This window comes from Olea europaea, chromosome 9, assembly GCF_002742605.1.
Source record: "Olea europaea var. sylvestris chromosome 9, O_europaea_v1, whole genome shotgun sequence".
Classification (NCBI taxonomy): domain Eukaryota; kingdom Viridiplantae; phylum Streptophyta; class Magnoliopsida; order Lamiales; family Oleaceae; genus Olea; species Olea europaea.
Window position 1 is genome coordinate 757,879 of NC_036245.1, and position 20,653 is coordinate 778,531.

The following is a 20,653-nucleotide window of genomic DNA, read 5'->3' on the forward strand; positions in this document are numbered from 1 at the left end:
CGAGGAATTCGTTTACTACTTTGGCTGGTTGATACGTTAGTGGAATTGAAATTCAAATTTCAAGGTACAAATACTTAAAAACATGTTTTTGATCAATTGAGTAGAAATCGAATTCTTATGGTTTTGGTGGTTTTTTCTTTTCCAATAATTGATTTGCCTTTTCCACTTTTACAATCAAACGGACCCTAAACTCTTTTCTTCTCGAAATGAGTATGTTGGACCAAAGTAAATTGAAAAATAAACATACGATATTTTATTCAACTTTGGAACTCTTATCTGGTCAAATGAACTTATTACATTATATTGGCACGTTTTTCATTTTGAATATGTGCAGATTATGATAAGAAGATAGACATTTTAAAATTTATTAAACCTTGTGACTTTTTCTTGTTAATTTGAGTATAATACAAATTTACCATGTTGAACTAGACTTAATGTGTGTTAGGAGAGCTTTTTTGAAGCCCAAAAACACTTCTTTAAGGTAATTACTTTTTGATTTAAAAAAAAAAACAATTTTGTGTCTATAATATAATATCTATGAAAAAACTATATGCAACCTAAAGAAGTTTAAAATATAAACTCTAATTAATTGGAAATTATTGATAATCTTATGGCAGTTTGCTAGGCAAAGTATAGGAAAGTTAGATTGAATTATGTAATGAAATAGACATTATAAATTAAAAACTTGCATTTTATAATCTCTTATAACAAATCATTGACTACTTTGTACACCCAACAGTTTCGTAGCACTTAAATCACACGTTTTTTTTTTTTTTTGTCTGTATTTTTTTTTTTTTTTTTTTTGACTTTAGAAGTCGCTTTCATTCTCATCCTTCGAAAAAAAATAAAAAAGTGATACATTTTAAACAGTATTTTCACATCATTTCAACCACACATTCTTCAATAAAATAATATTAAACGCAAATTCAAAATTTTTTCTTATTTTTTAACTACACATTTTACATCAATACACTATTTAAAAATTCATTTTTTCCTTCAAAATGGGGCTAAAAAAAGGGCTTAATTACAAAATGTCATCCGAATCAAACAAGCTCAACTCGAAGTGTACTAATAATTCCGTAACTATTGCCAAAAGTGATTGATTTGCAGTTTTGTAGGCCAAAGCGTGTGGCAGCTGCCATTCTTTTATTATTTTTACTTTTATTGCGCACAGTTGAGAAAAAAGAGGAAATTGCTCCCAATTTCAGATTCAATTAATCTACTTGCACAAAGTAGGTAGACAAAGTTTGGTAACAAAATAGGTGTTGGCAAGATTTAGGTCATTAATTTGTTTTGATTTCAAAATCTGGTTTTGAAATGAGTGATATAAATATTGTCAATTTATGTTTTGTCAATGTCTTTTGTCAACATCCTTCGTACACATAGCATCACTATTTGAGATTTAAGGTTTCTTCTTGCTTAGTAATAGTAACTTCATATTTAGTCTACGTTTGATCTCTATTATTTGAGATTATAATCTTGAATATTATTTTTCTGAAAAATGTATGGTTAAAAAAAAAAAAAGTTTTAGATTTACATTTAATGTTATTTTATTAGAGAATGTGTAATTAACAAGAAGATAGAAAAATAAATTATAATTTTAACGGGGGCCAAATGATTAAAACCTGTGAATAAAAATAACTCTTCTAACTCGCCATCTATAAATCTTTAGATGAAGTAATTCAACTGATAATTAAAAAAATTATAATAAAAATTTACTAATTAAGAATATTGAAGATTATATATATCTCCCTTCCTAACAAATTAATCTTTTAAAAATACGGTGCTTCAATTTATATGGCTAGTAATGGAATATTTATATTTTAAAGAGAGTAAGAAAGTATTCTCTTGATTATGAGAAATATAATATCTAATGCACGTCTATTTAATAATTCAACAAGTATATTTGTTCTAAAAAATCACATGTTAGTATTTTACAACAATTTATCACGCTCTTTCCACCAAAAAATATATATGCTTTAAAATGTCATATTGGTAATAGGCATACAAACAAATTGGATTGAAACAAATCTCTTTCAATCATTTTAAAGTGGTGATTTTAAGTATTCAAGTCTGAATATAAATAAAGGAGGACCTGAAGATGATGTAAGGCATGATTTAAGATGGTATAAATAAAGTATTACGTAAATTTTGTGTGGGAAAAAAATGTGCTTTACAAAATGTTATATTAAAAAAAAAAAAAACACCGTATTGAGCAGTTTAAGAACGTGGCATCTGTAAGATGAATGTACTTATAACAAAGGAGGACGTATATGCATAATAAAATGGAGAAGATAAGAAATGAAAATATACAATCGAAGATAAATTAAGGGATGATTAGACTTAAATGGTTAACAAAACGTATGCTAACACAATCATAGTAGAGATGACATATCAAAACTAACAAGACGTGTCACAGTTATTGGGGATTTTTTTTCTTTGACTCTTTTGGTAAATCTAGTAATAAATCGAACGAAGTGGCAAAATAGTTTTATTCAATTTACGCTACTCACTTCAATTTTATTGAAAATAAACCTTAGTTTTTTTTGTTGATGTCCAAACCAAGCGTCATTTAAGACACACATATCTTGATTATTTAAGATTGTATAAACCACATATCATCATAACTTCACAAGCAAGTACAAATCGAACATGATATGTGCTTAGTTTTTATTACTCAAGTCTATAACATAGTATGGTCATTATTCAGAAAATACTACAAATCTGACCATAACACAAACATCATCACAACAAAGCCAATTTTATGTAACATTATTTTGCTGCAACATTTAACCTAATTTAGAGGATTGTATAACGAAGCTGGCTGCAATTGGGACTGAAAGGTTCCAACACTCCATGGAAAAAGTCCTATTTCATCATTTACTGCAAATGGATTATTATTCATTCCTTCAAGATGAAACATATTAAAATTTGGTTGAATTTCTTCATGGATTTTGATCTTTTTTGGTGCTCGAAATTCATCTCCAAATCCCTTTGTTTCAACTTCAGAATCAGATTCAAATTCCTTCTCATTTGATTGATCAGATTCTTCACTTAGACAAGGCATTGATAGTGCAGAAGAATAAGGCTTCTTTGGCATAGTACTGGGTGCCCGATTCTTGTATTCCTCAAAGATACGATCCATAAATCTTCCTTGTGCTTCAATTTTCATTTTCAAGCTCTTTTGAACCTATAGGAAAGAGTAGAAAACGAAAATGCTACACATAATGTCTCAAATTTTATTTTTGGAACATTTCAGTTGCGTGGTGATCAATACAAGTCATGAGATATTCGCATGCTGATTCGATGATTTTTTCTTAGCATTTGAATCTCAGTTACGAGTGAATGAATTCTGATATTGGTTTTGTAAAGTACAGTTACCTCAATTTGATCGTTCCATCGTCTTTGTGCTTCCATTTGCATTCTTAATGCTTCATTTAGCTGAGCACCTCTACAACAATATCAGTATAAATATACTACTAACATGATCAAAACACAAATATTCACATCATAAACAAGAAGTCTCACGATTTTGTGCTAAAATTTGGTAGTTCCTCTGATATACTTCTTCGCTCAATCTTGACGACTACATGTCACAAGATATAAAATTTTATATTTTGACAATGAGAAATTTGAGAAAACAAGAATTAAGTTGACTCACTGTGGCCACCTTCGGGGGTAAATATTGACATCCTGTATTTCTGTGAGAAAAACGAATTAAGGACTCAGATAATGTTTACATTATTTTTCAAGGAGACATGGATACATAAATTAATTACAAAATGAAAAAATAAATTCTAATTGTTTGCTGATATAAGCAGTACGAGTTGAATCACAAACCTCGTGAGATTGACTAGTTTCCTATCTATCGTTGATGAAAAAATAGTGTTGCATGAACATAATCCCACATGGGATGTGGACGTCCGAATTCATAAATCGCATTTGATTGGTACTACTTTGATAATATTTTACCTTACTTCGGGTACCCCCAAAAAAAAAACACACACACACACATACACACACAAAGTCATATTCCCAATAATTTTATCCCTTTTTTTTTTTTTTTTTTTTAACACTATGTAGAGACGGGTGTTGGAATATGTAATGACTAATCATACTTTTCCTCTACCTGGAGATCGCATGGTGGCTGTAAGCCTCACAGTTTTGTCCTGAGGCGAAATTTTTATTATTGCTTTCCTAATTATTGTCTCTTAAAACTAAAGACTATAATCCATAACAAGTTGCATAATCCATGTGTGAGAGAGAGAGAGAACCTGTAAGTGGCTTTTCACATGAAATATGGTTAATCCAGGAATTGCCATTGCTTTCAGAATTCCTTTTGGTGTAGCCCCTGGATGATCATACAGTCCACGGAGAAATTTATTAAGCCATGCAAAACCAGTTAACTTATTCATAATTTTCGATAATCACACGTACTTTCAGGCCCTCCTATCTGATTAACTGCTTTCTCGAACAATTCGTGCAATTCATTCGTCCATTTCAACCGCTCCTTTGAAGCGCCAGTCGTCCGACTTGAGCTCATGTTGCAACTAGGCGACCTTGCAAACCTGCCAGGCAAGGAATGAGCAATAGTGTTCTGCTCCACTTAAAAAGACTACGTTAAGATAGAAACAACACTACAAAAAGCAATTTCCTGGAAAGATACGAGCAAGAGATTGTTAATAATATACGTAAATAGATACCATGAAATGTCTGTCTGTAATTGACGGAGCAAACCAAGATAAAAGAGCCCAAATTTCAAGCTCATTTTCTCTTGTTTACATCACCTGGTGAAAAAACCTAAAAATCACAACAGAGACATGCATCAAAATGTGTCGCCTACATCCCTAATTTTGCTGCTTGCACCGTATGAAAATCTTCAAAAAACCCAAATATATACAAGCCAAAAGAGGGAATGGATCTAGGCATATATCACTTGCCCGAGTCCGCCCATGGAAACATGACATGCAAACGACATAATATTTAGAACATCTCAAGAAATCAAGTTCGTTTATACTAGCTTTATAATATAGGAATCAAGCACGAAATTGAGGAGACAAACTTCATCCTCACTGCAATCAACTGTTACAAGAGAGATCCATTACAATTACAAAATAGTAGAAAGGTGACATTGCTATACTAATTCGTCAGCCATGAACACTACAAATCCTCAGTTGATTTAGTAACAAATCACTACTGCCTGTTTCGCTTCGTGCAAGATGGACATTTGTATTGCTTTATATTCTCGGCTTTAGCAGGAGTTATTTTCACGCATTTCCCATGGAACCACCGCTCACAAATGTCACAGCCAATCCAGAACTCGTCTGCATCATAATTTCCACCGCAGCTTCCACACAGTGTTTCGCTATGCTCATCGTCCTCCTCCTCATAGCCTTCATCTGCCAGTTTGGGGGTGCTCTTCACCTGACCATCACTAGATCGCTGCAAATAAAGACAAAAGGAATTGAGCTAAATCAATTGAAGGTGCAAGAGCATCAGACATCGTGATCATGAGAAAGCTCAAAAACTAAACGAAATCCTTAAAAGAGGTTGGGGTACAAAAAGACATTGCTTCAGCCAAACCCTGTTTTAACTATCAGTACATAAATCTTCTTTTGAAATGTAAATTAATTCCACTGTGCCTTCACCCAACCTTAGGTTTGCCTCAGGAACAGAAAGAACAGAATCCAACAAAAATATATCCATAGTGGAACACAGATATGCTTGAGCCAACCCTACCTTTTTGCTGCCTCGAGATCTGCTTCCGTTATCTGCAGTTGGCTTGTCTTTTACAGGTTTCCTTTCAGTCACAACTTCAAAGACTGTGGGCAGATCATTGATCAAGCTGAAAAGGCGCTTCCTGAAAGAACAGAAAGAAATATATATATTTAGATGGATCCTCATAATAAATCACAGGCCACAAGTGTGGTAGCCTCTCTGGAAATGCACATCCCAAAAATGAAAATCAGTAAATAGATTTAATTATAATTGATGCCAGTAATTCATCTCTAATTAAAACTTAGCAGTCCTAAATGATTGCAAAAACAAGCAAAAAACTGCTGGCTACACGTATCAACACAAAAATACATGATATCAATACTTCAGAATACCTATTGTCTTCACTGGACTCCTGGCTACACATCATATGATATGCACAGGGGCAAGGAGTAAAAGCATTTTATTAAAATCATTTCAATGTGTTCAACTGTTCAAGTTCCTACATACTTCCCCCAAACTGTAATTCAGAGACAGGTCCCGGGTACATATGTACTGCTACAAAGTTGGTTCGACTGCAAAAAGCAAAAGATATAGATGGTGCCATCAAAATCTTGAGCTTGAAACACTTTCGAAGCTTGTGCTCAAAGTAAGAAAATTATTGGTATATTATTATTATTTTTTTTTTTTTTTTTTAATAAGCGTGGGTGACCGGGCCAGCTTACACACACCTCAACTAATCCCACAGGGCACTAATGTTTACAGCCGAATACTCACCTCAATGGCCCTGGGAGAACTCAAACTGATAACCATTAGAGAGCAAACTCAAAGTCTGACCACTGAATTACCCCTCATGATTGAATTATTGGTATATTATGGAACAAATTAGATAGAAAGCATTCCAATGACAGTATCAGACTTGCATAAATGATAGATAATTTGAGGCAACGCCATTGCTACTATCAAGATTCTTTTAAAAGTGAATGTATTATGGCAATAATTCATTCATGTATATTTTTCTCAATAGAAGTTGTATGCCTGCCGCTACAAGCAACCTTGTATCACGTGTAGACAAAGAGTGTGTGTGTGTGTGTGTGTGTGTGTGTATTATTATTTATTTATTTTTATTTTTTAATGACCGTGAGTGTCTAGGCCAACTTACGCGTATCTCGATTAATTTCATGGGACCCTAAAATTTACAATCGACTACTCACCTCAGTGGCTCTGAAGGGGGCTCGAACTGGTGATCACTGAAAACTAAACCCAAGGTCTAACCATTGTGCTGTCCCTCAGGGTTAAACAAAATATAAAATATAAATCAATAGAAGGTGAGCAAAATACGGTAAATCAAAAATTTTGATGAGTTTGGGTTAAATACAACTTAAAGTTGATCCTCTCCAAAGACTTGGCTCGCTCTGTTGTCACATCTGACAAAGTTCACTTCCCCAGGACCAAAAAAATATCAATGCAAGGAAGAGTTTCAAACACATATATCTAACATGACAAATTAGCAATGCCTAAATTTTAAAGTCAGCTAACTGCAGAGATATGTTGATCTATCCAGGTCCAGTTTCCCTTCATCATAATAACAATGGCCAATCATGGTCCACTAGAATGAGAAATTGTAAGATGAGAGAAAAGTAAGAATGCGCAATTTTTGAGCTTCGTTTGAGAAATAACGAGGAGGTTTTCTCTTTGACATCATCAGTTTAAGCAAACAAGTCTTTAGCACTTCGTGTATCACCACAGTGTGCATGATAGTACTCAAATCCTGACCTTAGTTTCTGCGAATAACAGTCCAAATTGGTTTCTCTACTTTTGTAAAAAACCAAATTGGTTTCTTTATTATGTTACAACCATGTCATAGGCTCCTTAAATCATTTGCATCTTTTGGTCCCTAAGAACAAGCAATTTATGTAGCATCATAGAGATCCCTTGAAATGTGCATATTTATACAACCAAATCTATTTTAAGCAATCACAGAACAGATAATATCTATCAATCCCCACTTAGCATCACCACCTCCAATGTTATCAAATTTTAAACGATAATAGGAAAAAAAACACTTGTTGTCGGAGCTTTATATATATATATATATAGGAAGTGGTGAAATTATTTGCACAAAGTTAGTCAACTGCATCCTCACAATCTATGATGCAATGACATGAATGTGTGTCCAACACGATAGTCAGACACGTCGTCATGCAATTTTCAAAAAAAAAAAAAAATATTGACATGACACATCGTCGACAGGTAAATTAAATTATTCATTTATATAGTATAATTTTTTTATGCTTATCATTAATTTTTCTTGTTTAAATCTTTTAAATAAGAATACCTATTTATTATTTAATAAAAAAATTTTAGTTAAAAATATAAAATATTATTGATAAAGAAATAAAAATGACCGTGATAGAAGTTTTTGTGCAACATATGCGGATAATTCACTTATCGGCATTGTTACTTAACGCGTGAAAGGAAATTAAAACATGAAAAAAAGGATAATTATGCGCTTTCTTATCTTTCTGTAGAATATCTAATAATCCGACAATACTTATGTGCCCTCAAACTATACCAATATAACCCCTAATCCATAAGACCTAGAGAATTCTAATGATGGGATCCAAGGCACGCAACCAGCTATCAAGAGTTTGATGTATGTTGAGGAGACGCTAAGGGCAAATTCGAGATCAAATAGAGTCCATGAAGCCATTCAATCGTCCAACCTACGAAGTCCAAAAGGGTGAAATTAACAAGCCTAAGACCATGTTTCATGTTGGGCGTGGGCGTGGGCGTGGGCGTGGGAGTGGGAGTGGAAGTGGAAACAAGTTGTAATACATTTGAATCAAGAACTCAAAGTTGGAAGCAAGAGGGACTACTATGCAACAGCATAGCACAAACCTGAGTGCGACCGCACATACCCATGCAGTAACCAAATTGAAGGTGGAGGAATGGCCTATGCAACCGCACCAAATAAGCCTATGCGGCCACATAGAGTAAAATTGGGACGTATTTAACCAAATTTTGCCTAGACTTCTATTTTAGTTAAAAACTCTTTTTATGGTATCTGTTTTACATCTTTTTTGTTAAATTCCGTCTTAATTAAGGTTTTTATGAGTTACCTATAAATATGACTCACTCTTTTTTTTGTAAAAAATAAAATTTGAGAGATAATATTGAGAAGCATATTTGCTTTTAACTTGTTCTTCATTGAATGAATTTTCGAAATTATCAAGGATTAATTTCTTGTAGCATTCAACAATTTAAGTAAGATTCATAAGTTTTATGATCACAGGGTCAAGATATTTTTTGCATTTGTCTTGATTCTTTGGTTCAATAATTTATCGAGTCGATCTTTTCCAAACCTTGATTCTCGGCTTTCTTGGGTTTGATTTAATTTATTGTGGGTTCCGTAGCTTGAATTACTACATGGGTTCGCATCATCTACTTAATTGATTATTCTGACTTCAAAAACCTTTGATGCTCGGACTCTTCGAAATGGTTGAAGTGCCTGTGTTGTGCATAGGTATAGAATATGTGTCGGATCCTCCAAATTTCGATCGGGCATGAAGTTTTTGCTTCTTCTTTCCCTTTTTCTTTCCTTTTTCTTCTTTCCCTTTTTCTTCTTTCCCAATTATACTCCATCTAAACTTAGCACCACCGTTGAGAGGGTGGATAAAGGCGACGGAGCTAGGTTTTTCTTCTTCTTTCTTTTTCCCCCTTTTCTTCTTTTTTTCCTTCTTTTCCTCTCTGTATCAATGATTTAAAGTTTTATTTGTATAAAATGAAAATAGGTTCTATAGAATACCCCATAGTGCTCCACTAAGTTCAAATTGAAAACAAATCCCTCATTTTTTATTGTATATAACATCTAGTAATTAACTTCCTATAATTGAAAGCTAAATCCCAAAATTATATTTTATTTATCTTAACCCCTTATTCAATACTTATTTCCTTCTTTGTGATTGATTTTGATCTATTCAAAATTGCATCTGATAAAAAATTGAAGTTTAAAAGATATATCCACCTACCCATGTCCGAAATTGGACTACTTTTAGACATGTCCCATATCCTACATTTTAGAAAATAAAATATCCAACACTTAGATACGTACTCGATACCTATACTACAGTCCGACCATCATCGTCAACAACCAAAGGTAACACAGATTATTCTTAATCATGGTCTTGGATATTCATAGATTGCTTACATTTGGTTGTAGAATTCAACTTCAAATAATATACTATCACGAACATCATGTAGCATAAAAGAACTGTATGTAAGGGGAAGTAAAAGGAAAACACATGATATCAACTAAGGAAACTTGATTGCAAGTAATTCGTGTTAGAAGTCACCTTATATTAGTATCATCACGCACTAACAGGCAAAAACTAAGAAGCATGCATTGAGATATGTAATTTGAATACGATATGAGACAGGTACACAAATAAAGCTTTTTAACAAAACTTAGGATAAGCGAATATGTGTGTGTGTGTGTGTGTGTACTATAAAAAATAAATAAAAAAATTAAAGCAGAAGCCTGACAATAAAAATAGAATAAAATACTAAAATATTTTACCTAATCCTTAACCCCACTTCATTTTCTTTAAAATCACCGCCATCAATTTCTTTAATATTATTAAAAATAACACTGTCCAACTCTAACTCATATAATGATAGATTAACAACCTCAAATAGCCCAATGCCTTCATGTACTCAAATAAGTTTGTGGCAATGTCCCACATTTGAATTCTCCTTTTGGATAAAAATTCAATTTTCTTAATAAAAAATGCAGATTTTTATGAATTAAAATCAATTCTTCAGCTCATTGTGGAGTTATTTTGTTCTTCTAGTTGAGTGCACAGAAGAGTAGGTGCTCCATGTTAATTAATAAGTATTAAGGATTCTCAATAAGTTATTGAAAACAACAATAGTTACCTATTAAGTCAAAAAAATGTCATCAATTGCCAATAATATAATAAGTTTTGACAGAGTTTTAAACCAATATAACTCTTCTTATTCATGTATCCTAAGGTGTTTGACATGTATCGAAAATATAACATAACTAAAAAACAAGTAACCGATATGTATCGAAGGGTGTCCAAGCGTATCGTATCAAATATGGGTATGCAATAAGTTTACATGTATTTGTGCTTCTTAGAGAAGAAGTAACAATATAGTTATCCAGGCTGAACCTGGAGCAAATTTATTGAACAAGGATTCAAAATCTCAAAACCAATTTTCCAATTGGATGACATTTCCAAAATTACAAAATTAGGTGTAAGCAGTCAAAAGGCCACAGGAAAACCCAAATCAAAGCCAGAGAAGTTCTATACTTAAGCAAATTAATGTCAATATTGATCAGTAGAGCTGGGTAATAATAAAAAATATCAATATGTGAATTTCAATACAACATGTACTTCAATATTATCTAAATCAGATTTACAGCTTTTAAAATTCAGAAACTTCGGAACTTAATTAATATGTTATTGTATCCTTATACTGACCTATTCGATGAACAAAGGAAAACATAAACTGAAGAAACGCATCCATGGTTCTCTCAGTAGTCAGTTCAATTCTGTTTCTAAATGTGTAGTCAGTTCAATTCTGTTTCTAAATGTGTGGAACCTAATCAGCCTTGAAAACGACTCAAAGTCAAAGTTTCTCAAAAAATTTACAGTTCAAAAACAATTTGAGAATGCATGACCAAGAAAGCTAATTCCACAGATAAAAAACCATTCCATCTGGTTTCATGTAGCAAAAAAGTATGATGCACCTTTCATTTCGGTTGAGACGGGCTCCAAGATAGAAAGCTACAGAGAGTAACCAACAATCACTGTGCACAGCAATTAGAGAAAGCCAATCTCTACGGGTCATTCCATCCCTAGCAAAATTGATCCCAAGTGCTGGCTCTGGAAGCTCAGGCGGAACTTCTTCAGCTGGTAAATTTACTTCCCAAGTTTCATTCGAGTGTCCATACAGACACAAGTTATCCTTTTCTGCAAAATTGGTAAGCCCAAAAGCAAAAAATGAATACCTACATAAACAAAAAACCAAAAATATGAACAGATGAAGGAAAATGAACCTGAAGACTGTATGCTGAAAAGAGATCTTAATAACGAAACAGACAGAGCTTCATTCCGACTACTTTTTATAGAACAAGAAGATCAACCAAAGTTTGAACTTTGTATTCATATTCCAATGCCCAATAAACTAACATACATAAGTTTAGCATAAACAATTGAAAAACAGAAAACTCATGTCCCACCTCAAGTAAAGAATAAAAAATAATAGTTACAATGGTCTGTTTTAGGTAAAACCATTTCCTCAGCAAACAATCCCAGCAGAGAATACTTGTTCCATTGAAAACAGATCGGTACAGAAAAGTTAAAATATAAATAAATATAAAAATTATTTCTTTGCAATTTTTTTTGCCGTAAAATTATATTTTCCAGGGCAGAATAAAAGCATAAATTTGCTCGAGCGTCAACAATAGTCCTATTCCAAAAGGAAACAAGGTTAAAGCTACAAGATTTCTATAACTAACTTTCAATATTAATCAAATAGCAGCTAATTTAACCTTCAAACTAACCAAAATCCATGATTAATCAAAAAACCCCAAATTCAAAATTTTCACTCTCTTAACAATCATAGTCGAACTCAAATGATCAAATCTGGTGTACATGAAACAATAAATTGACATGTGTTAAAAAAATTAATAAAATTAAATACCTGGATCACAGAGGCCGTAAAATTCATCCACATCTGTAAAAACCAAAAGAGAAAACAATATTCCACAGTGAATTAAATATTTACAAAAATTAATTTTCCATGTTCTTGTAAGTATGCATCGAATATACAAAGTACCATCAGTTAAAGCACGAACGATTCCACCACGACGAGCGCTGTAATCTTTGAAGATCTCCTCTACAGTTCGGGGGCTTGAAGAAACTGAAGCCATTTCAGTATATAAATTATGCGATCTAAAATCTATTCAGTGATTATCAACAGATTAATCCATAGATTGAAAGAATTGTATGAATTGGAAATGCTGAGAAAGAGGGTGAAGAATTGAGCGTTGAGAGTGCATGTAACGGGAGAATCCGAAGCCAGAGAGAAAATTGCAGTGCATTCTCAAGTTGTGGTACAATAGCAAGTTAGGTGTTCAGTTTTTGTCACTTGATAGATTGATCACTAAAATTTTAAATTTGTGATACTTTGGTCCTTATATGACACAAAATACATGTACAAAATTAATAGAGGTGCCTCGCTCTATCTTATCCAATCGGGCATTTCTCAAATTGAATTTTTCTTTTTCATTCTTCAACTCATTCGAGAATTGATGTAAACTACTTTGACTCTCTCTAGATCACTTGATAAATGGCATAATACCCTTAAAGTTTACATATCTTGTGCAATATCTCTGACCTTTTATTCTGGTGCTAATTCTTTATTCAAACTTCATGAAATACAAAATTATCATCTTTTTTCTCCATAATATGTTGTAAGATGACGAATTTATCATCCTCTTTAAATAAGCAAAAAATTATTTTAAAAAAAACTAAAATATTATTACAGTCAGAGTCCCAAAAATGCAAATGAATCACACTTAAAAATAATACATTTTAGAAAAAGAAAAAAGTTCATCTTCCCGCTGAATAAACTTTTGTGATGGGTAGTCTACCTTCTCTATATTTTTTTCTACCTTAGAATGGGATGACACTTAAGAGTGGGCATATTAATTCGATAATGTATAAGAAAAATTCACGTCTAGATTTAGGAAAAAGGAAATATTTTGTGATAGTCAGTCTTACATTTTCTATATTTTTTCTACGTTATAATGGGACGACACTCAAGAGCGGTTCTATATGGAAAGAATGGACTATAGGAAGATAAGTAAGAGAGATGGAGTTTGTTTTTCATTTTAAGATATTTATTTAAACTTTTTTTTAAGTGAAATTAGGGTATAATTGTCTTATTTCATAAAGAATGTACTTCCTAATCCTAAGACAAAAGAGAGAGAGAGAGAGAGAACGCCGTGTTACAAACTTTAAAAGTTAAATATCAATGTGCCAAGAAAACTCTAGTGAACCAATTTGCTCAAATTTAATAAGTTGTGGAGTTTAAATAAAATTAGAAATATAAAATAGCTCCTCTACTTGTTACTTTCTTGAATGAAGAAGTTTGACTTAAAATCATATACAAAACATTTGGGACAGAAGTATTATATTCAGTTGAATCTTACCTTTAGCAACTTATTGAATTTGCAAAATTTAGCTCGAGTATGACATATGAGTAATGCAGTTTAGCTTCGTTGGTCTTAAGCACGGTCTAACTATTTATTAAGTTTTCTTAAATGATTGATCATTATAAATGGAGAGAGATGAATTGCATAAAAAGAGTAACACTATTTATCTCTATAATCATGGAACAACGGTGATCTGACTATCTAGGTGAAGTATCTAATTAATATTATATTTTATTAAATAATTAAAAAAAATTGTTTTGGACCTTTCATCTTTCCAACATACCACATCCGAACAATGTGGATTATAAGATGTGAATTTTATGAAAACTAAAGCCCCGGTATGTACTATTCAGTATCTCTAATTGTTCCTGATTTCAGTATGAAAATAATGACCTAAATCCCAAAATATAAACACTGCCTATTTGTACTAAACACTATCAACAAGTATTATAAATAAACATTTAGTAAACACATGTATTTCTTCTAAATACATTTGAGCTCGGCTTCACATCTCTAAAAAAAATATTTTCGTCATTGTGTTTATATTACTAATTTGGTATTGTTAGTAATTAGTGTTTGCCTATTCTTAAGTTATAAAGAGTTCGAGATGCAAGCACCAAAAGTTGGAACACATTTTGATTCATTGGACGACCTTTATGAGTGCCATAAGGAATACAGGAAGCACGAAGGATTTGGAATTTTAAAGAAATAATTACGGACAGATGGTACTTTATGTAGGAATTTGTTCAAATAATTAACCAAAAATTGGAAAATAAAAAAGTGTAACTACGTGTCAAATTCGACCAAATATTCAGATTTGATCCGATCGTCAAATTACAAAAGTAAATAAACCAACTTACTCTACTCGTCGAGTATATCGTCGTGGTATATTTGGAATCTCGAAACCAATTTCGGATGAACGAGAAATTGCGGACCAAAGTTGGAAGAAATGAAGTGTTGCAACTTTTGGAAAGGATGCAGGTTTTAGCCAAGTGTTGCAACTTTTTAAAAGGATGCATGTTTTGGTCCACACTACTTCATTTGCACCCTTTCTACATCTATAAATAGAATCATATGAACATGATTTTGGGTACACCAATTGCATTGAGTATTCATTCTCCTCTTGCAATTCTCTCATTTCTAATTCCATAGCATTTTTATGCATTTCCTTGGTATAGAGGGAATTCCGTTTGAGTTCGCTGGTGGAAGTCATTTGAAGTGCTCCTATGGCTTGACGTGGTCGTTGTATCTTGGGAGATGATTGTCGAAAAATCGTTAGCACCGATACGGAGCAAATTCATCTTAAGGATCAAGTGTCAAACACTTGCCTCGACCAAAAATTCATCACTTGCATCTTTCTTCCTACAGTTTTTTGATTTCTTTTGATTTTATTTTGATTTCAGGAAATGATTAACATTATTTACGTGTTTATGTTGCAAGGTTCGATCAAAAGAATAATTTGCTTTCGTTCAAGAATCGAAAGGGATGAATCCTTATCCATGCATTCAGATTCGATAACTTTTATGTTTTGCTTCTCAAATACTATTTCGGTAAGTTGAAATTACGTTTCGATTTCAAGCAAATAATCGGTATGCTTTTGTGAATATAATATGCACGCAATCGGTGTAAATTTTCCCAACAATCTTAAGATGAATTTTGTGTTCGTTGTGAATGGTATAATCTGTTTCGAATCTGCCAACTATACTACTCACTAAAGGGAACAAATTGGGTTCTATTCAAAAACTGCAATTTAAAATTCTGCTATATTTGTATCATAAAATGGAAATAAAATTTGAACCGGTGCGTGCATGGAAACCCAATATTATGTGAAAATACGAATGTAGACGTTTGAAGATAACTGTAATTATAGAGTTTTCTTCATCTTTGCATATGCATTTTTCCTTAAGCATGTGTAGATTTTTGCGTGCATCTGGTAATATGTTTCATGAAAATATTCAAAAAGACAGATGGCATGTGTACTATAAATATTTGGAAAGACAAATGGCATGTGTGACTATAATTAAATGCATTTGTTGCTATAATTTGAACCAATGGATTTACGCTTGACATTTTGCCATACTTTGAACATTCTAATTTGTGAAATTTTTCTGCTAGCCTCGAAAAATATGATATTTCTGTATAATGTCCATCTTGGGAACTTGTGATTGGCCATTTTCTTCTAAGTGAGATTGCAATATCTCTTATGATATGGAAGTAAATATTCCTATAAATGGAATAAACTTGTACAATGGATGTATAAATGTTTGGAATAAAAGTTGCTATTCCTTCACATTGGTCATGATGAATTGGATATTGTTAAAAACAACTCGGGTCCAATAATGAATGGATGGAAATAAGGAAATTATTCCTAACATATAAGAATGCCAATTATTTGATGAAAGTATATGGTATGGTAAATTAGTTGGCTAAAATTTCATATCTTATTGAAATTATACTAACTTTGACTATGATGATAGCCTCAATTAATTTCATAAAATTAAGTGAGATGATTTAAGTGGATATCATTATTTAGTAATGAGAATTAAGTCACTTATCATTTGAAATTGTAGAAAAAATTTGCATGGAAATATGTGTTTTTTCATATGGAGAATCATGACTTTTGGTATGATTAATTTCCAATGGGTGTGTCTCTTTATAGAGATTAATTCAAAAGGTGAGTCATCTTGTAGGATTATGTCTTTTGAGAACATAACTTTTCAACCGATGGTTGAAATAAACTATTATGTGAAATGTCACAAATGTGATAAGTTGCATATGTTTGAAGAAGTTGCAATGTTTAGCCCATTTTATTGTTGAATTGACTTCAATCGTGAGACCAATTAAAATTGGTTTATACTTGGAAAGCATTGCTGGTCTATATGATGGCATTGATTTAATTTGGATGATCAAAATTAATTAGATTGAAGTATGTTATATGCAAGTTGACGACTACTACTTTGAAAGTACATAGACTTTCACGAAGCACTCGATACGAATATTATCTAAGAGATAAATAAATAGAACTATAAAAGAGTTGCTGAATTCTAAGTTCAAGTATAACCCAAAAATGTGGGGGGTTAAATTTAATGCTTGTGAACTTGAAATGGAAAGTTCAAAACTTGTGGATACAACGTTACTAGATTGCATATGTATTTCTAATTGAAGAATTGTGGGAGTAACTCAATTTAACAGTTACTTTTGTTTTTTTCTTATAATCATAGAAAGATATCCATGAAGGTGAAAAGATAGAAAACTCTTATACTAATTATAAGGATGATATACACTAAGTCTAAAGTGGATTAAATGGGTAGAAGCCGATTATAGCGTTTGTTTAGACATGCAAGAACAATTGGAATATTTGAAGAATATTCATATAATTCAAATGCATGGTAATGTTTCAATGATGATATTGAATATCCATGATTCTGAAATCCACTTGTAAACATGGTTGACTAGGGTAATAATTAGATAGAAATCCTCTAACAGTATTGTTTGAAAATTGATAAAGTTTTAGATAAAGCTAATGAGGCATGTAGTTTCATGAGAGGATTTATTGGTGGCGATAATTTGTATCTATCAAATGAATTGATCATTGGCTAGCTATATTTGATAAGATATAAGTCATATGTAATGATAGATCTAGACGTATAAGTCATAGACATAATATCACTAAGCAGTTGATCTCAATGGTGTAAACTCGTGGTACCTTTAAAAGAGATTTACTAAGAGAGATTAAGAAGACTGCATATCGAAGGGAATGAGGTAAAGCCTACTACGTTAGAGTCATTGTAATGATAACCCTACCTTGCTAACTAGAGATCCCAAGATCTTAGTTCAAAGGGACAACTAAGTTATGAGGATTCCACAAAACACTAAGGAAAAATAATTTCTTAACTCATTCCTATGATATTAAAGTGCTTTCTGCAAAGTTGTAAGAGGTTAAAATATTCTTTTAATGATTCCTATATTTTGATTAAGTCAAGTGGAGTAGGGCAGAATACTCTTAATAGGAGGTCACCTATATGAGTGTGAAGTGTGGCCACTTCAATGAGAATTATTCAAGGTTTAAATTCTCTAAACACTCGCAGAACCAAGAAGGGTTCAGAGCCAAAATGAACTAAGTCATGAGAACCACGAACGGTTTAGGGAAGACATTGTGTGAGTATCGTTATCTTGGCTTACACTAAAGTTGAATGGTTCAAGACATCACGTTCACCAATTAGCCGAGTAAGTCCGATGGTATTTCACTAAGGGAGGTTCAAGGCCAGAAGTTACCTTCCCTGATGCAATATTTTTTCGCACCCTCTCTACATTGCATTATATCATCGCATTTGTATATGCGTACCCAATTTCTATTCATGTGGGGGATTGTAGGAATTGGTTCAAATAATTAACCAAAAATTGAAAAATGAAATGGTGTGTAAAAGTAGAAAATGAAAATGTGTGACTACGTGTCAACTTCGACCAAATATTCGAACTTGATTCGATGGTCAAATTACAAAAGTAAATAGACCAACTTATTCTAATCGTCGAGTAGATCGTCATGGTATATTTGGAATCTTGAAACCAATTCTGAATGAATGAGAAATTGCAGACCAAAGTTGGAAGAAATGAAGTGTTGCAACTTTTCGAAAAGATGCAGGTTTTGGCCAAGTGTTGCAACTTTTTGAAAGGATGCATATTTTAGTCCACACTACTTCATTTGCACCCTTTCTACATCTATAAATAGAATCATATGGACATGGTTTTGGGTACACCAATTGCATTGAACATTCATTCTCCTCTTGCAATTCTCTCATTTCTAATTACATTCTTTGGTAGAGAAGGAATTCCGTTTGAGTTGCTGGTCGAAGTCATTTGACGTGCTCCTATGGCTTGACATGGTCGTTGTATCTTGGGAGATGATTGTTGAAAAATCGTTAGCACCGATGCGGGGCAAATTCATCTTAAGGATCAAGTGTCAAACACTTGCCTCGACCAAAAATTCATCACTTGCATCTTTCTTTCTACAGTTTTCTGATTTCTTTTGATTTTATTTTGATTTCAGGAAATGATTAACATTGTTTACATGTTTATGTTGCAAGGTTTGATCAAAAGAATAATTTGATTTCGTTCAAGAATCGAAAGGGATGAATCCATATCCATGCATTCAGATTCGGTAACTTTTATGTTTTGCTTCTCAAATCCTATTTCGTTAAGTCGAAATAACGTTTCGATTTCATGCAAATAATCGGTATGCTTTTGTGAATATAATATGCATGTAATCGGTGTAAATTTCCCCAACACTTTATGATTTGCTTATTTATCATGTCCTCAAGCTGGAAACTCAAAGTCTCGAAAACAAAATTATCTTAATCCTAATCCACTAACAACATGGGGTGTAAAGATAAGGATAATGCTACTGTATTTGAAGGTGTGAAGTGCAAGATTTATTCTATTACACTTGAGCATAATCATGGGTTGAGCCCACAAAAATCATGATTTTACTCATGTAACAAGGGAATTGGTATAGGTGCTCAAAGAAAACTAGAACTAAATGATCGAACAGAGATTGACATAGCAAAGAATTATCAATCTTTTGTAGTAGAAGCCAAGGGTCATAATAATGTTTCATTTTTGAAAAAGATAGTAGGAATTACATTGATAAGAAAAGAGGATTACGTTTTAGTACTAGAGATGCTAAAGTAATCCACAACGTAGTGAAAGTTTGAATGTATTCTTTGATGATTATGCAAATTCAAAGACAACACTTAAGCAAATTGTCCAGCAGTATAGTAATGCTTTAAGAAGCAAGGTGGAAAAGGAGAGTCGTGATGATTTTCACTCTTTCGTTACATGGATTCCGTGTGTAACATATTTTGAAGTAGAAAAGCAATTTCACAGTATATACAGCAATTCAAAGTTTAAAGAATTTCAAAAGGAGCTAATTGGGAAAGTATATTGTAAAGTTTCTTGTGTTGATGAGAAAAGTGAAGCATGCGATGTGGTTGAGGATATGTTGATTGGATACGGACATTAAGAAGAAGAAGAAGAAGCATTTCACTATTTGTTACGATGAAGGAAAAATGTTAAACGTGCTTGTCGATTGTTTGAATTTCTAGGGTTTTTATGCAAGCATTCGTTATCGATTTTTCTGAAACTAAATAGTCAAATTTTCAGGAAAAGTACATTTTAGCACGTTGGAAAAATATTTAAAAAGGCTCACACAAGGGTGAAAGTTGTTTATGATGATTGGAAAGGAGACTATGAGGCTCAACATTATCACAATTTGCAAAAGAAATTGGATGAAGTTTTTGAATTGACTGTCATTTTTTATGAAAACGGTGCACTAGTATGGAACATGATGGATGAATTTCAATTAAAAATCAACAAAAATGAATCAACTTTGAGGTGTTATTCTTTGACAAGTACGAATGCCACGGGAGTTACGAGTAATATTGAGTGTTGTAATGATTTTGGCAAATTTTGTAAAGCTTCTGGTGAAAGTAATGAATTTCATAGTCCTCTAGCTATTGGAAGACATGGGTGTCCACCCAAGAATCGAAGGATCTACAACGTAGAGAAGTTTGCTTCTAAGAAGAAAAAAGATGTGAAGACAAAAAAAAAATGAGGAGAGAAAACATTGAGGTAATATTTTTTTTATTTTATTTAAAATATTATTTTATTATTCTACAATTTTTATGTTATATA

The 20,653-nt window shown here is 32.5% G+C and overlaps 2 protein-coding genes across 2 annotated transcripts; both read right to left on the reverse strand.

Annotated features, from left to right (window-relative positions):
• Positions 1 to 2,640: 2,640 nt before the first annotated feature.
• LOC111399343 (protein PHOSPHATE STARVATION RESPONSE 1-like) lies at positions 2,641 to 4,936 on the reverse strand. Its single transcript, XM_023026600.1, has 7 exons — positions 4,704 to 4,936; positions 4,438 to 4,568; positions 4,275 to 4,351; positions 3,658 to 3,701; positions 3,529 to 3,582; positions 3,382 to 3,451; positions 2,641 to 3,190 (listed from the first exon to the last, which is right to left on the reverse strand). Exons 1-7 carry the CDS (start codon positions 4,766 to 4,768, stop codon positions 2,795 to 2,797), a joined length of 837 nt encoding a protein of 278 aa, XP_022882368.1. The 5' UTR covers positions 4,769 to 4,936; the 3' UTR covers positions 2,641 to 2,794.
• Positions 4,937 to 4,997: 61 nt separating this feature from the next.
• On the reverse strand, positions 4,998 to 12,859 carry LOC111399344 (PHD finger protein ALFIN-LIKE 1-like). Its single transcript, XM_023026601.1, has 5 exons — positions 12,583 to 12,859; positions 12,448 to 12,480; positions 11,492 to 11,714; positions 5,740 to 5,860; positions 4,998 to 5,442 (listed from the first exon to the last, which is right to left on the reverse strand). Exons 1-5 carry the CDS (start codon positions 12,674 to 12,676, stop codon positions 5,194 to 5,196), a joined length of 720 nt encoding a protein of 239 aa, XP_022882369.1. The 5' UTR covers positions 12,677 to 12,859; the 3' UTR covers positions 4,998 to 5,193.
• Positions 12,860 to 20,653: the final 7,794 nt, after the last annotated feature.

Excerpts from the sequence above, each read along its gene's own strand:
- LOC111399343 (XM_023026600.1), bottom strand. The coding sequence starts at position 4,768 with ATGAGCTTGAAATTTGGGCTCTTTTATCTTGGTTTGCTCCGTCAATTA. Across the intron at positions 3,702-4,274 it reads ATGTGAAAAGCCACTTACAG|AAATACAGGATGTCAATATT; the intron begins GTTCTCTCTCTC and ends TTTTTCTCACAG. Across the intron at positions 3,583-3,657 it reads CCCGAAGGTGGCCACAGTGA|CAAGATTGAGCGAAGAAGTA; the intron begins GTCAACTTAATT and ends ACATGTAGTCGT.
- LOC111399344 (XM_023026601.1), bottom strand. The coding sequence starts at position 12,676 with ATGGCTTCAGTTTCTTCAAGCCCCCGAACTGTAGAGGAGATCTTCAAA. Across the intron at positions 12,481-12,582 it reads CGTTCGTGCTTTAACTGATG|ATGTGGATGAATTTTACGGC; the intron begins GTACTTTGTATA and ends TGGTTTTTACAG. Across the intron at positions 5,443-5,739 it reads GATCTCGAGGCAGCAAAAAG|CGATCTAGTGATGGTCAGGT; the intron begins GTAGGGTTGGCT and ends CTTTATTTGCAG.